The sequence below is a fragment of the Trichomycterus rosablanca genome, chromosome 4 (genome assembly GCF_030014385.1).
Source record: "Trichomycterus rosablanca isolate fTriRos1 chromosome 4, fTriRos1.hap1, whole genome shotgun sequence".
NCBI lineage: Eukaryota > Metazoa > Chordata > Actinopteri > Siluriformes > Trichomycteridae > Trichomycterus > Trichomycterus rosablanca.
This window is the reverse complement of record NC_085991.1, coordinates 35,794,027-35,810,335: the sequence shown is the minus strand read 5'-3', so window position 1 is coordinate 35,810,335 and position 16,309 is coordinate 35,794,027. Positions and strand designations below refer to the sequence as shown.

The following is a 16,309-nucleotide window of genomic DNA, read 5'->3' as shown; positions in this document are numbered from 1 at the left end:
CCTAAATTGCCTCCATCACAACTTTTTTTGGTAAGTGTTGCAGGCCTGAAATGCAGGAATGGAGGTATATTAACAAATGAAATTAAGTTGAGCAGACAAAACATGAAATATCTTGGGTTCAAACTGTAAGGAACACTGCACTTTTATTTTATTTGCATTTTCCATACTGTCCCAACTTTTTTGATTTGGGGTTGTAAATAAAGAAAAACTATCAAACATAGTGGTCAAAGCTCCTTTTGCAATAGAGCCCACATGCTGTAAATGTTAAACTAATAAAGATAAATAAAAAAAAAACTCTGAAATGTAGTTAAGTCCTTTAATCACTGTTGTTGAAATGTTACAAATAGCACAAACACATAGCAAATAAATGTGTCACATTCTAATGTTTATGTGACTTAAATTTGAATCAAATCAGTCACATATAGTTATTTTCAGTTAAAAGTCCAAGAGCAAGAATTCATTTATTTACCCTTAAAACTATAATGACAGTATCTTTATCAGAAAAGAAATCTGGACCACTGAAAATGACTGTCATTTACACAGCACCATGCATGGCATGAGATTGCACAGGCAGTTTTACAAATAAGCTGTAAAATGTAGTGGCCAAAAGATAACAGTCCATTAGCTCTGAAACCACTGCACAATGTTGTGTTCATTTCTGAATACTTGTTTGCAGAATTGGCAAATGAGCCCTAGATTGTTTGACCATTCCTCACTAACCTCCATCCTTCTAAAAGGTGGGGGTAGTTGAATGGTGTCTTTATTATTAATTAGAATATGTAGAAATGGTGTAATGTAATGTAGAAAAAGTCTTTTTTTGTATTTTGTGTTTCCACATTTAGTTTCATGTTGAAGTGGTTAGTATTTCAACTTAAGTCAATATGCTCTTCATTTATAGCACCAGGATATATAAACAGCTGATAAAATGGTAAAATCTGAAGTATATGTTGTTATTAACATATAAGAACTTGAAATTATACTGTATGTCATATCATACAGTGTATGATGTTATTTTGCAGTACTGTGATTGGTAGATGCAGATGAGGTCAGCATGCTTTCTTTGCAAGAATGGTTAGTGCTTTATCATGTACAGCCTTATGAAGAAGCACAAAGCTGGAAGGATTCAAAATGGCACGTCCCTCTTCATTCACCTTCCCCATCATCACATAGTTACTTCCTAAGAAGACAAAAAAGTACAGAATCAGACACATCAAAAAATTGCACTGAAATAGTTGAAGAAATATTGCAATATCTGTGCAGCTGCGGAGTATGAACACTGTGTACCTTTACGCAGGGCAGGGCACTTCATACAGGGGACAGTGAGAGTCACAGTCATTAGAGGGCCTCTCTTGATGATGTTAAGTCGATCTTTCTTATATGCCTTCATAATGTACACATCCACCTCAGCGCTGCCACGGGGCCCTGGAGTCACTGATGTCACCTTCCCTGTCATCACTGAGAGAGAAAATAAGTAAAGGGGCAGTCAGAGACCTAAGTAAAAAAAAATATTACTTTGTATCAGCAAAATCTAAAAATAATTCTTATAATTTATGGGTGGAATTATGTGCTGTAGCCCAGTGGCGACCTCATAAAATAGTCATAGCCTGTACAATAGTCATTAAATGAATTTTATACTCTTTGACTTAACTGTGTTAATTTAGTAAGTGAAAACTACAGTGACGTAATCGCGTTAATCGCTGTCTTATAAGTCGATGATGCTTTTGGCCACATGCCTGGTTAGCAAGTTTATTCTTTGAAAATGAGGGCACCGTTACAGGAAAGCATGTTACTGGGCATTCAGTTATAGAGCTTGTATAGTTTGGTTATTAACAGGCTAGGTAATCTTATTACTGTATCATTAGTCATGGCCCAAGACACAATTTTGTTCACTCTATAAAACTGTAATGCCTTGTGATTGCAACGCCTAGGAATGGGACTTCCTTACATCACTCCTATTACATGACTGCAACCAGTCCTGTGGGCTTTCTCGGAGACATGTAAATCATCCACCCAAATCTTTATGAGCTTTGGTTCTTGTGATGTCATTGGGCTGGACAGCGCACTTTGAAGAGGGCTTTTCCAATTTATTCAATCTAATGAGCTAATGAGTCTAAGTAGCTTGTCTGAATAACCTGTCTTATAAGTCGATGACTTATTAAAATCCTCTCTACTTAGGTATAGGCAGTAGACAGCAAGGCCACTAACTAGGTTTTCGAACAGATCCATTAGTTATTTTTCCAATAACTGTAAAATGATAATAATTAAAGCCGTGTTGGGTCATTAGTCTACAAAACTGTCATTTTTTAAAAGCAGCAACAAGTAACATCCTTACTAAAGATAAAGTGCAGAAGCACATAGCGGAAATTTTTTAAAAAGCATGTCCCTATTTACTGCAGATAAATACCCGTGGAACAGATATTACGTCTTTTTCAACATGAAACTGCAATTAATGTTTTACATTTTTGGCATTTAGCAGACGCTTTTATTCAAAGCGACATACAGTACTGTGACAGTATATTGTCTAAGCAATTGAGGGTTAAGGCCCTGCTCAAGGGCCCAACAGTGGCAACCTGGCAGTGGTGAGGCTTGAACCAGCAACCTTTTGTTTACTAGTCCGGTATCTTAACCGCTAGGCTACAACTGTTCTACATCCATCCAGACATAATGTCTCATCCAAGTCCTAGTGAGCCATATGGAGGCTTTAATTTACACCCAGTCTCTGCATTAAGTAGGTGATTTGGCAATTTAATTGTTATTATATTAGGACACCACAAGTTATAAGTCACACTCAAGCAATGCGTGAAGAAGAACTTATACAGTATTGGGTTATTTTAAATAGCATAAACTCTTGTATAATGAGTATTTTTGGAAAATATATTTTGTCACTAAAGCACATGATGCTGCACCACACAGGCAGAATAATCTTTTTCTATAATAACTAAATTACTAACATAGCTAAATTAGTACAATTGAGTAAAAATAAGGAGTTAAATGGCAGACAGAAGTTTACCAAAGTCACTGGGACAGAAGCTAGTCAGAAGTGTTCCTGTCCTGGTACATGGTTGTGCACACTGTGGATCTGCTTGTGCTGTGTAAAGAGCACAGAAGGATAAAAGTGTTAAACACACACACACCGACATTTAAGGCAAAATTAACAAAAAAAAACAAAAAGAGCCATGCCCTCCTGCTAAAAAAGTAACTAAGTAACATTTACTCTGAGTACATTTTAAACGAGTTTGTTAGGAGTTCCACCAGGCTGGTTTTATCATTATACCTTGCATTGGAACATTCTGGCGACACCTGGTGGAGCCAAAGGGATCATCAGCCCAATTCCCCAGCCAATAGATCTCTCCCAGTGCTGATTGAGCTCACCTGTTCCCAATTAACTCCTCATTCCCCAGCCTTCATAAGGCTCTGACTTTCCACCACTCTTCACCAGATTGTCTGATGATACCAGTTTGAAAGACTGCTCAGATCTCTTGGTTTTGTGAACTTTTCTACAGCTCTTTGCGTCCCCTGGATTTCTGGTGTTCCTTGTTCCTGGCTCCAGTGCTTCCGCCGGTTTCTCCTGCCTTCTACCTGGATTCACCTGGCTCCAGCTCTGCCACTGATCCTCCTGCCGGCTGTCTGGTTCCATCTGCCTCCTGCTCTACTGCTGCCTTCTCCGACCATCCTCCCAGTCCCTCCTGCCTCCAGCACTCCTGCCGGTTCTCCCTGCCTTCTCCTTGGTTCCTGCTCATCTCCTCCCTCTTCCCTGCTCAGCGGTTTTATCACCCCTGCTGCCGCTCCCTAGTGCCACTGGTTTTTTGGTACTTTTGGTGTTTAATAAATAAACTCATTGACTTAATCTCTGTGTCTGTGGTTGGTGTTCGCGTTGTGGTTCCTAACAAACCTTATTGGCCTAGTGCCAACCTTAACAGAGTTACTTTTTACTTGAGTAGATTTTCAGACTAGTAACTTTACTCGTACTTAAGTAAAAATTCATTAAAGTAATAGTACTTTTACTTGAGTACAATATTTCAGTACTCTTTCCACCTCTGGTTCTGTGTTGGAACCCAACACTGGCATGTGAAAAGAAACGGTCGCAGACTAGACACCTGGGGGGCGTGTGATAATTCAGCATTACTTGGTCAGATTGTGGGTTGTGCAAGTGGCAGTGGAGTTAGGAGTTGGAAATAAATAGATCACAAGATAAAGGGGAAAAACATCTGATTCTAATTCAAATTTCTGAGGTGCTATTGGCCGGCTGACACATTATTCTAGGCTTGGCTGAGGACACATTCATGCAAGATGAGTCTCTGAAGTGGCAACAAAGTCATTTTTTTATTAGTGTTAGTCCAGCATCATTATAATTTAGATTTTTTTAATAAAACATGTCATGATTTAGATATGTCCAAATAGATATGGTACAAAATAATGACGTCTATACCTAAACACACAGTAGACTTGGTTATTTCAAATTTACTTACATATCTTTGTTCCAGCTGTTGTAGTCTTAATGCTAGTTCTGGTTCCAGGTTTAGGCCTTGGCTTCATGGTAGCTTTGACAACAAGTTTAGGCTTGATTTTAGGTGCCACAGTTGATTTCACTGGCTTGGTTCCTGGTTTGGGGGTAGCTTTCAACACAGGCTTTAATGTTGGCTTAGGTTTTGGAGTCGGTTTAGCCCTAGGCTTCAGAGTTGGTTTTACTGCAGGTTTTGGTGTAACCCTTGCAACAGGTTTTTGTGTAGGCCTGGGTTTAGGCCTATATGTGGGTCTTGGTAGTTTAGGCTTATTTACAGCCCTGGCTGGCTTGGGAGATGGTCTGGCAGGCTTAAGCTTTGGTGGCCTAGATGGGGGTTTTGGTGTTGCTTTAGTTTTAATAACAAATTTAGATTTAGATGGAGGTCTAGGTTTAGGTGTAGTTTTGGGTTTACTTGTAGTAAAGGGTGTAAGTGTAGTTTTGGGTTTACTTGTAGTAAAGGGTGTAGGTGTAGGTTTGGGTTTACTTGTAGTAATTGGTGTAGGTGTAAGTTTGGGTTTACTTGTAGTATTGGGTTTAGGAATAAGCTTGGGTTTAGGAATAAGCTTAGGTTTATTTGTGGGTTTAGGTTTGGGCACAGCTTTTCTAGCAACGGCATCCGTGTCCACTCTAGGTCCAGAAACAGTGTCCAGGGTTGGTGTTGGGCTTTGTGAGCCACGTGGGATGCTGTTATAATGAGCCATGAATCCTGCTCCTGTCACACTCAAGTCAGAAACAAACTGCACCAACAGTTCATTCCCATTGGTGACGACAGTCCTGTGACAGAGAGAAAATATGCTGTAGATTTAAAAACATGGGCATTCATATAGTGGCAAAAACATTGACATTGAAATAGAACTCCCCTCTTTGTATCTACAACAGCCTCTACTCTTTTGTGAATCTGGGTTAAATTGGGCTGATTTAGTAAAATGAGTCAAATAACAATTGTGAAATCTGGCACTGTGTTGGACGTGTAAGCCTGACTTGCAATCAACATTCTCAATGATACCAAAGGTGTCCCATTGGGGACCAAACTTTGATTTTGTACACATGGTATATCTGGCCTACCTACCATGGAGATTGTCAGGGGATCTTGGCTAAGGAATCATGTCCTTCTGCCTTGCCAAATGCGGCTGGTAGAGAGGGCATGGAGATGCAGATAATTTAGGTGACAGTTTCTTTTAACTGACAGTCACCTGCACCTGCTGTTGATTGTTAATTTGCTCCATGTGGAAGTGTTTTATTTATCATGCTTTCTTTCTCTTAGATTTGCCGCCCCCTCTTTTGGAAACCTGCTTTTCTAATGAAACCATGATGCTAATCTTGGTCCAGTCTGGTTTTCTGCTTGTACGTTAGTCCAGCACACTTGGTGGGTGTTGCAACACTTGTTGGGCATCATGAGATACCACCTTGGATGAGCAAGCTGCTCCAGAAGTGGTATGACAGTTCTTTTACAGAGTAGGCCTAATTTTTGGACCCATGTGTGGACTGCACCAGTTGGTGGGGTGTGGCCCCTGCACTGCTATCCTCGGCTTGTTCTGGGTGTCATTACTTGTCCGAGAATTTGGTTGCTGCAGGCAATCCAAGCAGATTGCCATATTGTGACAACCAGTTTTCATTTCTCTGCTATCCCTATTCTATCCTCCTTGTTATGGGCAGAACGGTGGCTTGGTGGGTAGCACTGTTGCCTCACAGCAAGAAGGTCCTGGGTTCGATCTCCAGGCGGGGCGGTCCGGGTCCTTTCTGTGCGGAGTTTGCATGTTCTCCCCGTGTCTGCATGGGTTTCCTCCGGGTTTCCTCCCCCAGTCCAAAAACATGCAGTCAGGTTAATTGGAAACCCTGAATTGCCCTATAGGTGAATGGGTGTGTGTATGTGTATGTGTGTGTGTGTGTATGTGTGTCTGCCCTGCGATGGACTGGCGCCCCGTCCAGGGTGTTACTGTGTGACTTGCACCCATTGAAAAGCTGGGATAGGCTCCAGCACCCCACCACAACCCTAATTAGATAGGCGGTTAAGAAAGTGAGTGAGTGAGATCTTTGTTATTAAATGTACACAGTTAAACATGCCAATAATAATAATAATAATACACATTTTATGAAGTGTAGTGTGGCATTAATGTGATGTGTAATGTTACTCACTTTGGTACAGTGTCACTGCAGAATTTGCCTATACGTCGTGAACTTTCTGTTTCCCCACCGTTAAACAAAGCCACGTAATCGAAACGACAATATTTGTCAGCTTCCAGGTCCAGCTTTTCAAACTTCACTTCAATCACCTGGGAAATATTTACATGCACATGCACATGCAAACACACACACACACACACACACACACACACACACACATACATGTAGCTATGTAAACAGAAAAATGTTGCAGCTAACAGAAGTCTTTTATGCAACTTTTTTATACAACTCTTTCACTTTATTTCACTCTCATGCTCCATAAACACGCTCTATCAATGAAGTCTCTTAGCCCAGGCTTTGCACATCCGCATACGCGCACACACACACACACACACACACACACACACACACACACTCAACGGGTCAATGTTGGCCAGTGTAACAGTGTTAAACAGTGTAAACGAATAGTCCAAGAGTTAAAAACAATGTTTGTTAATGTTTTCAGGAATTTCCTCGTTTACAGTTAATAACATTATTAGAAGATTTAGAGAATCTAGGGTTAAATCTCTCTGTGTAAAGGGTAAGGCCAAAAAACAACATTTATTGCGTATGACCCCCAGTCCTTTAGATGGCACTGCATTAAAAACTGACAGCTTCTGTAAGGAACATTACCTTACTGGCCCTGAAAAACTTATTAGAAACTTAGAAAATCATTGTCAGTAAACACAGTTCATCATGACAGCTACTAAGTTAAAACAGAAGCCATTTATCAACAACATCCAGAAATACCAACAACTACACTTGGCTACAGATCATCTGACACAGACTGACACACAGTAGAACCATGCTGTGGTCTGACAAGTCCAACTTTTCCAACTGTTTTTTTTTAACTAAAGGAAGTTGTGTTTTCTGAGCCAAAGAGGAGAATGACCATTATTGTTGCCAATGCAAAGTTCCAAAGCCAGTGTCCGTCATGGTATGGGGGTGTGTTAGTGCCAATACAATTGCTAACTCACATCTGTGTAGGCACCATCAATGCCAAGGTGTACATTTAAAGCAACAGTTGTAGCCTAGTGGTTCTGTACTAGTAATCAAAAGATCGCTGGTTCAAGCCCCATCACTGCCAGGTAGCCACTGTTGAGCCCTTGAGCAAGGCCCTTAACCCATAATTGCTTAGACAATATAATGTCACAGTACTGTAAGTCTCTTTGGATAAAAGCATCTTCTAAATGTCGAAAATGCAAATGCAGCCATCTAGGTATGTCACTGTATATTTCAGCTAGACAACATTTTACCCATGTTACAACAGCATGGATTTATAGTAAGAGAGTCCAGGTGCTAGACTTGTCTGCAGACCTCACATTTAACATTTGTGGCCCATTATGAAGCCCAATATATAGAGGCCCTGGAGTGTTAAGGAGCTAAAGTCTATATACATATTCCTACTGTCCAGTGAGAGAAATAAACGTGAATGAGGTGTAACATTCTCACCATGTTGTTTTGTACAGTGACATGCCAGGAGCAGCTGATGCCAGCTGGGTAGTTTGAATCAGGCCAGTTTGGAGTCTTTATCGATCCTTGGGATGAGGTCAGCCTGCCACCACAGAACTCATTTTCTGTGTGAAGAGAAAGAATATCTTTTGTCAGGTCAAATGTTTTACACTAATGTGACAACACATATCTGTACTGGATTATAGGGTAGAAAGAATTCTATTTAATTATAATAACAATTTAGTTTATTAATAAAAAAGTAATCAGCTGCAAATTACCTCTGAGCAATGACAATAATTTCCTGATGTTTGCTGCTATAGCAGCCTTTCCTCATCTAAGAAGGCTTTCAGGTAGATTTTGGAACAGGATTACTAGGGATTGTTTTTATTTACCAACAAACACTTACTCAAACGCAAACACTTTAGTTAGCTAAATTGTCATTGTCATAATCCTTGTGATTTAATTATTAAGCAAAGCTTTTGCTGGTAATAGCAGCATTAAAACATTAAAAATAATAAAAAATTACATTAATACACTTAACTGAACTAAAACGGAAAAACATAAAATGTCCAACCCTCTACATGTGGCTTTCCACCGCTGAAAAAGGCCAAAAAGCCTCGCCCTCCTTTGCCAGAGTCCGACACCATCTCCAGCATCATGGTATTGGAGGTGGAGATAAGAGCACCAGGCCGAAATGTCCCGCATAATCGGCCCAGCTTCTGCACTGTATACGAGTGACCATTATACACATCCAGATAGTCATATCGGCAGGTTGGGTCTGCCTCCAGGTCGAAGATACGGAACTGCAGCATGACCACTTGTCCCTCTGGAACCTGTAGGTGAGTCTCAGTGTTAATATACTGTCTTTTAGGGTGCTAATACTTAATCTGCTTTAATGAGAATACAAATTGATATGGTATTAACCCACTTATTAAATATGAGAGATATGTTTCTGATGTTTCTGTGTGTAAATATGCCTGTGGATTAAGTGTGTACAAGGTATGTAAAGAATTACTGGGTTTTAGAATTTAGGATATTGGTATTTGGTACAAACAAACAAAATATATAACTCATGCCACTGCCAGTTCTACTAATTAATCTATCTTGTACTTATACTCATTAGTCATGATATCAGTTAACCTACCATTTAAGTACAACTTAGAGATATTCAATTACTAACTATAGTGTGTGAGTTGCCATGGACCCCCTACACCAGGGTCTTTCAACTTTTTTACAAGTTACCCTGGCAACACAAACAATGCCTCAAAACAAAACACAAAACAAAATATACTTAATTAATAAAAATGATGGCAAACTGTGGTTTACAAAATGTAACATAAAGCCTCAACATGGGGGCATATGTGGACAAATAAGGACAAATAAATTTAAAATAAGTTTATTTAATTATTATTATTTTTTCTCTGAGACCCATTTTCTGGATCACGACCCAGGGTTTGAAAAATTTCCCTACACCATCAAACCACCACCATCATGTTTGAGTGTTGGTAAAGTGTTCTTACTATAAAGTAATGAAAATCATATTGAGTATGAAAATCATATTGAATTTGCTTTTCTGTTTCTGTCATAGGAAAATATCCTTAAAGCTTAGGGAATCATTCAAGTGATTTTTAGTCCAGTGTTAGGCACTGCTACTTTCCTTTAATCAGTATGAGATCTTACTGAGCCCTTGAGGAACTCTTAGCATGTTCCACTTCAGCCACTTCAGGGCGGATTTTTCACTATTCTAAGTTTACTTAGTTTTAAGATAATGGCTCTCACTGTTTAGATTTGAGCCATTAAGTCTTAGAAATGGCTTCGTAACCTTTTCCAAACTGATATGTTTAATTTTAGAATTTCTAAGTAGTTGGCAGTACAGAAAACCAAATAAGCATATATCTGAAATTAACCATTCTTTTGTACATAGGTTGGGTTTCTTGTTTAAGCTAAATGATTAAGCTAAATGATTAAGTTGTTTTTTCATACCATTCTTTAAGAATTCAACTTTTTACTTAGTGCTATGAGGATTATATGATTTGTTATATACATAATCACAGTTTTACAAAGGTTACATACATTCAGTTGTAATTTAGCCTTGCCCTACATGGACTAAGATCTCTCTATATTCCCTCAAAATATCATATCCAGTAGATGGTAAATATTCAGTTACTTTACACTTTTTTGCTCTAAGTTGAGTATTGAGTGTGTAGGGCACATTAAATTCAGAATTTGCTTATACTTACAAATAACAATCAAGTTGGTCAGCCAAAACATTTAAAGTAATTCCTTTAATTATTAATTATTAATATATTATAATTATTTTATATAATTGATTTTATACACCTGCTAGCAATAAATGTGATAAACTATGAGAACTCAACAGCTCAATAACTATGAACCAATTAAATATGTCCACATACTTTTAGCCATATAATGTATCATGTAGGTGGGTCTAATACTTAGTAGATAAATATGTCAGTAAGTGTATATATTTAATACATATATATTGTGATCTTGATTGTTGTAAAGAGATGTGGCTGGGAGAACTCACAGTGATGTACCAGGTGCATTTGGAATCTGGTTTGTAGTGAGAGGGGAAGTCTTCACTAGCCACAAAGCCTGAATCTGTTGTTAAATGACCACCGCACAGGAAAATCGGCCTACAGAAAGAAAAAGAGTTGATTTTGCATTTCAAAAATGTTGATTCTATCTTAGCATTTGGTCGTAGTGCTGGCACTGGCTGCAGCAATCTGTAAAGGCATGCTTGTGCAAACACACGCGAACCACACAGCACAAATAACCGAAGCCCTAACAGCCGTTCTCTGTTCCAAAACCTTAAGAACGGCAGCCGAGCACATTCTCGATACTGTCACTTTAAAAAATTTGAGAAACCAGAAAAAATTTGTCCTATCATTTTTACCCACATATTACACGTATACAACCCTCTCTACTTATCTCACACGCACAAACACATTTGCAAAGTGCATGCATAACACTTTTCTTCAAATAAAGCATTTTCATTAGGCATATTAACATGAACAGCCTTATTTATTGAGCATCATGCTTGTTAGCTTAAAGTTTTATTTGAAACCATGTTTACCTTTCATCTCTCATAGCACACACACTCACATGCTTCAGACAATAAAAAGCTTTGTCTCAGATGTACAGGTCTCAGATCAAACACCGTCCAATTAAGAAAAATCAAAGACAGTTGTGTCATAAAACAGACTGGCTTTATTTTGGTCTATTTAAGTGGCATTAATCTGTATGATATTATGAATTTTAAAATAGACCAAATGAAAACTTAAAAATAACCCAGTTTATCCATAACCATGTTGTTTGGCATAATTAAAAAATATCCTATAAAATAGCTGTAAAAACTAGTGAAGCATCAATGGTACATTCACATGGTACTTGCAGATCATCCATGCCAAGGGCACTGATGCACCCCCAATCCATCACAGATGCTGGGTTTTGTATTTTGCATTGGTAAAAATCTGGATAGTCTTTAGAATTGAATGTCCATTTTTCCAAAAACAAGCTGAAACATGTACTCTTCTGACCACAGAACACTTTTCCATGTCTTTTTATCCATCTCAAATGACTTTGGGTCAGGAGAAAGGCACACAATTAAAATGGCCTTTTCTTTGCATAGTACAGTTTTAGGTTGCATTTCTTGATGCAGTGGCGAACTGTGTTAAGTAAAAATGATATTCCAAAGTACTCCCGAGCCCATGTTGCTATGTACCTCATGGTAGCATTATGGCTTGTCAAACAATACCACCTGAGGACTCAATGGCCCTTGGCCCTTAGGTAGCAGGATTCTCCCCTCACTCTGAATCTTTTCATGATATTATAAACTGCAGATGGTGAAAGGCCTAAATTCTTTGCAATCTTAATTGTCTTTAAACTTCTCTAAATTTCTTCATGAAGACTTATATGAAGTGATGAACCATGACCCATCCTTTCTTGCAGAGACTACGCCTTTGGTGGAGATACTTTAATACTTAATCTGATGACCTCACCTGTTACCACTTTACTTTACCAGTAAAACCACCAACTGTGGAACCTTCCAAAACAGTGTTACTTGTAGGGGCAGTGGTAGCTCAGCAGTTAAAATACAGGACTATTCAGGACTATGCAAAACCCTTAACCCTAAATTGCTTGCAATGTATACAGTCTCAGTTGTAAGTCGCTTTGGATAAAGGGCTTCTGCTAAAAATGTAAATTTTTTTATGCATATTTTAGTCATATATTGCCCTGTCCAAACTTTTCAGGCAGGTGTTGCAGGCATTACATATATATATATATATATATATATATATATATATATATATATATATATATATATATATATATATATACTGTATATATATATATATATATATATATATATCTATATATATATATATATACAGTGTATCACAAAAGTGAGTACACCCCTCACATTTCTGCAGATATTTAAGTATATCTTTTCATGGGACAACACTGACAAAATGACACTTTGACACAATGAAAAGTAGTCTGTGTGCAGCTTATATAACAGTGTAAATTTATTCTTCCCTCAAAATAACTAAATATACAGCCATTAATGTCTAAACCACCGGCAACAAAAGTGAGTACACCCCTTATTGAAAGTTCCTGAAGTGTCAATATTTTGTGTGGCCACCATTATTTCCCAGAACTGTCTTAACTCTCCTGGGCATGGAGTTTACCAGAGCTTCACAGGTTGCCACTGGAATGCTTTTCCACTCCTCCATGACGACATCACGGAGCTGGCGGATATTCGAGACTTTGCGCTCCTCCACCTTCCGCTTGAGGGTGCCCCAAAGATGTTCTATTGGGTTTAGGTCTGGAGACATGCTTGGCCAGTCCATCACCTTTACCCTCAGCCTCTTCAATAAAGCAGTGGTCATCTTAGAGGTGTGTTTGGGGTCATTATCATGCTGGAACACTGCCCTGCGACCCAGTTTCCGGAGGGAGGGGATCATGCTCTGCTTCAGTATTTCACAGTACATATTGGAGTTCATGTGTCCCTCAATGAAATGTAACTCCCCAACACCTGCTGCACTCATGCAGCCCCAGACCATGGCATTCCCACCACCATGCTTGACTGTAGGCATGACACACTTATCTTTGTACTCCTCACCTGATTGCCGTCACACATGCTTGAGACCATCTGAACCAAACAAATTAATCTTGGTCTCATCAGACCATAGGACATGGTTCCAGTAATCCATGTCCTTTGTTGACATGTCTTCAGCAAACTGTTTGCAGGCTTTCTTGTGTAGAGACTTCAGAAGAGGCTTCCTTCTGAGGTGACAGCCATGCAGACCAATTTGATGTAGTGTGCGGCGTATGGTCTGAGCACTGACAGGCTGACCCCCCACCTTTTCAATCTCTGCAGCAATGCTGACAGCACTCCTGCGCCTATCTTTCAAAGACAGCAGTTGGATGTGACGCTGAGCACGTGCACTCAGCTTCTTTGGACGACCAACGCGAGGTCTGTTCTGAGTGGACCCTGCTCTTTTAAAACGCTGGATGATCTTGGCCACTGTGCTGCAGCCCAGTTTCAGGGTGTTGGCAATCTTCTTGTAGCCTTGGCCATCTTCATGTAGCGCAACAATTCGTCTTTTAGGATCCTCAGAGAGTTCTTTGCCATGAGGTGCCATGTTGGAACTTTCAGTGACCAGTATGAGAGAGTGTGAGAGCTGTACTACTAAATTGAACACACCTGCTCCCTATGCACACCTGAGACCTAGTAACACTAACAAATCACATTACATTTTGGAGGGAAAATGACAAGCAGTGCTCAATTTGGACATTTAGGGGTGTAGTCTCTTAGGGGTGTACTCACTTTTGTTGCCGGTGGTTTAGACATTAATGGCTGTATATTGAGTTATTTTGAGGGAAGAATAAATTTACACTGTTATATAAGCTGCACACAGACTACTTTTCATTGTGTCAAAGTGTCATTTTGTCAGTGTTGTCCCATGAAAAGATATACTTAAATATCTGCAGAAATGTGAGGGGTGTACTCACTTTTGTGATACACTGTATATATTACACATTTTTCTCCCAATTTAGTATTTTTGCAGCTGAGGAGGGACTGCTGCCCAAACCTCCAGCCCTTAACGGAAACCCTTTCCACCCATGCACTCTGCACAGGCACCTCTATCCACGAATCAGGGTCCTTACACAGCATTTGAAGACCCCACGCACATATTCCGGTCATCCCTTCCTGCAGGCACTGCCAATTATGCCTGCTAGATGGTGCCCAGCTGACCGGTGGCAACGCCGATTTTCGAACCGAGGAGTTCAGAATCTCGACGCTGGTGCACTAGCGGAATATCCCGCTGCGCCGCCTGGGCACATTCTTCTGTTTTTTTATGTTTACAAAATCAAATTAAGTTTACCAGTAAAATCACAGAAATTGTACTTTTATCGTTAAATACATGTTTAAGAGATTTAACAAATTACAATGTTTAGTTTTTATTGCATTTTTAGAACATGTCCCAACTTTTCTGGAAATAACTTGGCTTGAGGGATATTCCATTTATAAAACATTGCCAAACGCGACCTCTTTATTTCCCAGACTGATATATGCATTAACTGATTCTGAGTTCTTCCCTGCATGATAAAGATACAGTGACATAACCTAAATATGCATTTGTTTTTTTCTTCATTTTTAATAAATGGCTTTAATTTGTATTTTTTCTGATAGCAAAATAAAAATGAAAAGAGTTTTTTACTTTTTCTAGTAAATATAATCCCTTGCTGACTGCTGAAAGTCAATGAAGCAGCATTGATTCAGCAGTGAACTTAGTCCTGCACACACAGGAGCACAGATTACTGCATAATGAATACGTGCATTCACCCCGTCCCACTCACCACTTCACTTCCACATACGCACTCACACATACACACTCACCTTGTGAAGTTGGTTTGGCTTTGTCCTTGTGCCCATCTGAACCCCAAAAACAAAAGGCCCACACACCACACACACACTCCAGCCTTCATCCTTGCTTTCAGTGAGGAGCAGATGAGGACGGAGCGAAAGGGACCGAGGACAGGGGGCAGGAGGAGACTTCAGGGGCGTGGAGAAGCCGAGGGTAGGTTATGTGAAAGAGAGGTTGAGAGAAGTGAGAGAGGGAGTGTTGGGTAGATTGGGCATTGCTCCCAGATGTCGTTGGTTTGGAAAGATGGAAGTGTAAATGAGCCCAACACCCAAACCTGCACCCAAACCTACACCTTATTAAGGGCTGTTGTGCATGTTGAGAATTACAGTTGAATTTTCCACTCAGGGTTTGTTTAATGCTCCTGTATCCAGTATTTAAACAGTGATACCAGTGTTTGTGTGTGGGAGTTAAAGTCCACAGATTGAAGGGCTAAACACTTAACTCGCTTCCTATTGGATGCTGGCCTATGGGAGCCTCTATTTCTGAACTTGAATTGCAGAGTTGTTTTGCAAGGCCAATAAAAAGACTATTAATAGTTTGTAGATTCAGTTTATTCACCCTTATTGTGACATCCTTACATCCTTAATTCAGCGATTGTCTTCCACTTTTGCAATAAAGCTCTGGCTGGAAAGAGGGACCTGAACCAAGTTCACTGGCACAATCAACTTTCTTATTAAATCTGCCTTTCTGACCCTAGCATGCTAATTATTACATGTGTTTTTATAGATTTGCTACAGATGAAATGTGAATGTGTGTGTTACTGTTCATGCCACAGTGTTTGTGCCTGGGAAACCACCATGCGGCCACGTCAGGACCTTTTTAAAGCTCAGGAACATTCTTGTCCCAGACTAGAGGAGGCTGAGGTTTAGAACAGCAACATAAAAAAGTAACTTCCTTTTTTGGCTTTTAAAGTCACCTCAAACGCTTTAACTTAAAGACAGGACAGTGACACAGCTGGAGGAGTGGATACCACATGGCAACATAGGACCTGAAGACCTGGGTATAATCATTGCCTCAGATTGACTACTCTTGTCCCTACTCCCTGTCCTTTGGTGTGATGGACTGGCACTTTGTCTAGGGTGTATTCCCGCCTTGCACCCAGTGTTTCAGGGTGTTGCCCCTGAAGAGGATAAACTACTGTATAAATAACTGCTGTAAGAACAGCAGGTAGAGCAGGTGCTGCCAAGCACCAGGGCCCTGGGGACCTGAATCCAAACCTCCCTCAACACCCAGT

The 16,309-nt window shown here is 39.7% G+C and overlaps 1 protein-coding gene across 2 annotated transcripts; it reads right to left on the bottom strand.

The window, feature by feature from the left end:
- Positions 1-302: 302 nt before the first annotated feature.
- pcolceb (procollagen C-endopeptidase enhancer b) lies at positions 303-15,154 on the bottom strand. Of its 2 annotated transcripts, XM_062993270.1 has the most exons (9): positions 15,048-15,154; positions 10,668-10,776; positions 8,694-8,952; positions 8,120-8,244; positions 6,641-6,777; positions 4,470-5,278; positions 3,011-3,088; positions 1,285-1,455; positions 303-1,177 (listed from the first exon to the last, which is right to left on the bottom strand). In XM_062993270.1, the coding sequence occupies exons 1-9, from the start codon at positions 15,134-15,136 to the stop codon at positions 1,047-1,049; spliced, it is 1,908 nt and encodes a 635-aa protein (XP_062849340.1). In that variant the 5' UTR covers positions 15,137-15,154; the 3' UTR covers positions 303-1,046. The 2 variants fall into 2 exon arrangements, with proteins under 2 accessions (XP_062849340.1, XP_062849341.1); XM_062993271.1 differs by lacking the exons at positions 10,668-10,776; positions 15,048-15,154 and adding an exon at positions 9,264-9,281.
- Positions 15,155-16,309: the final 1,155 nt, after the last annotated feature.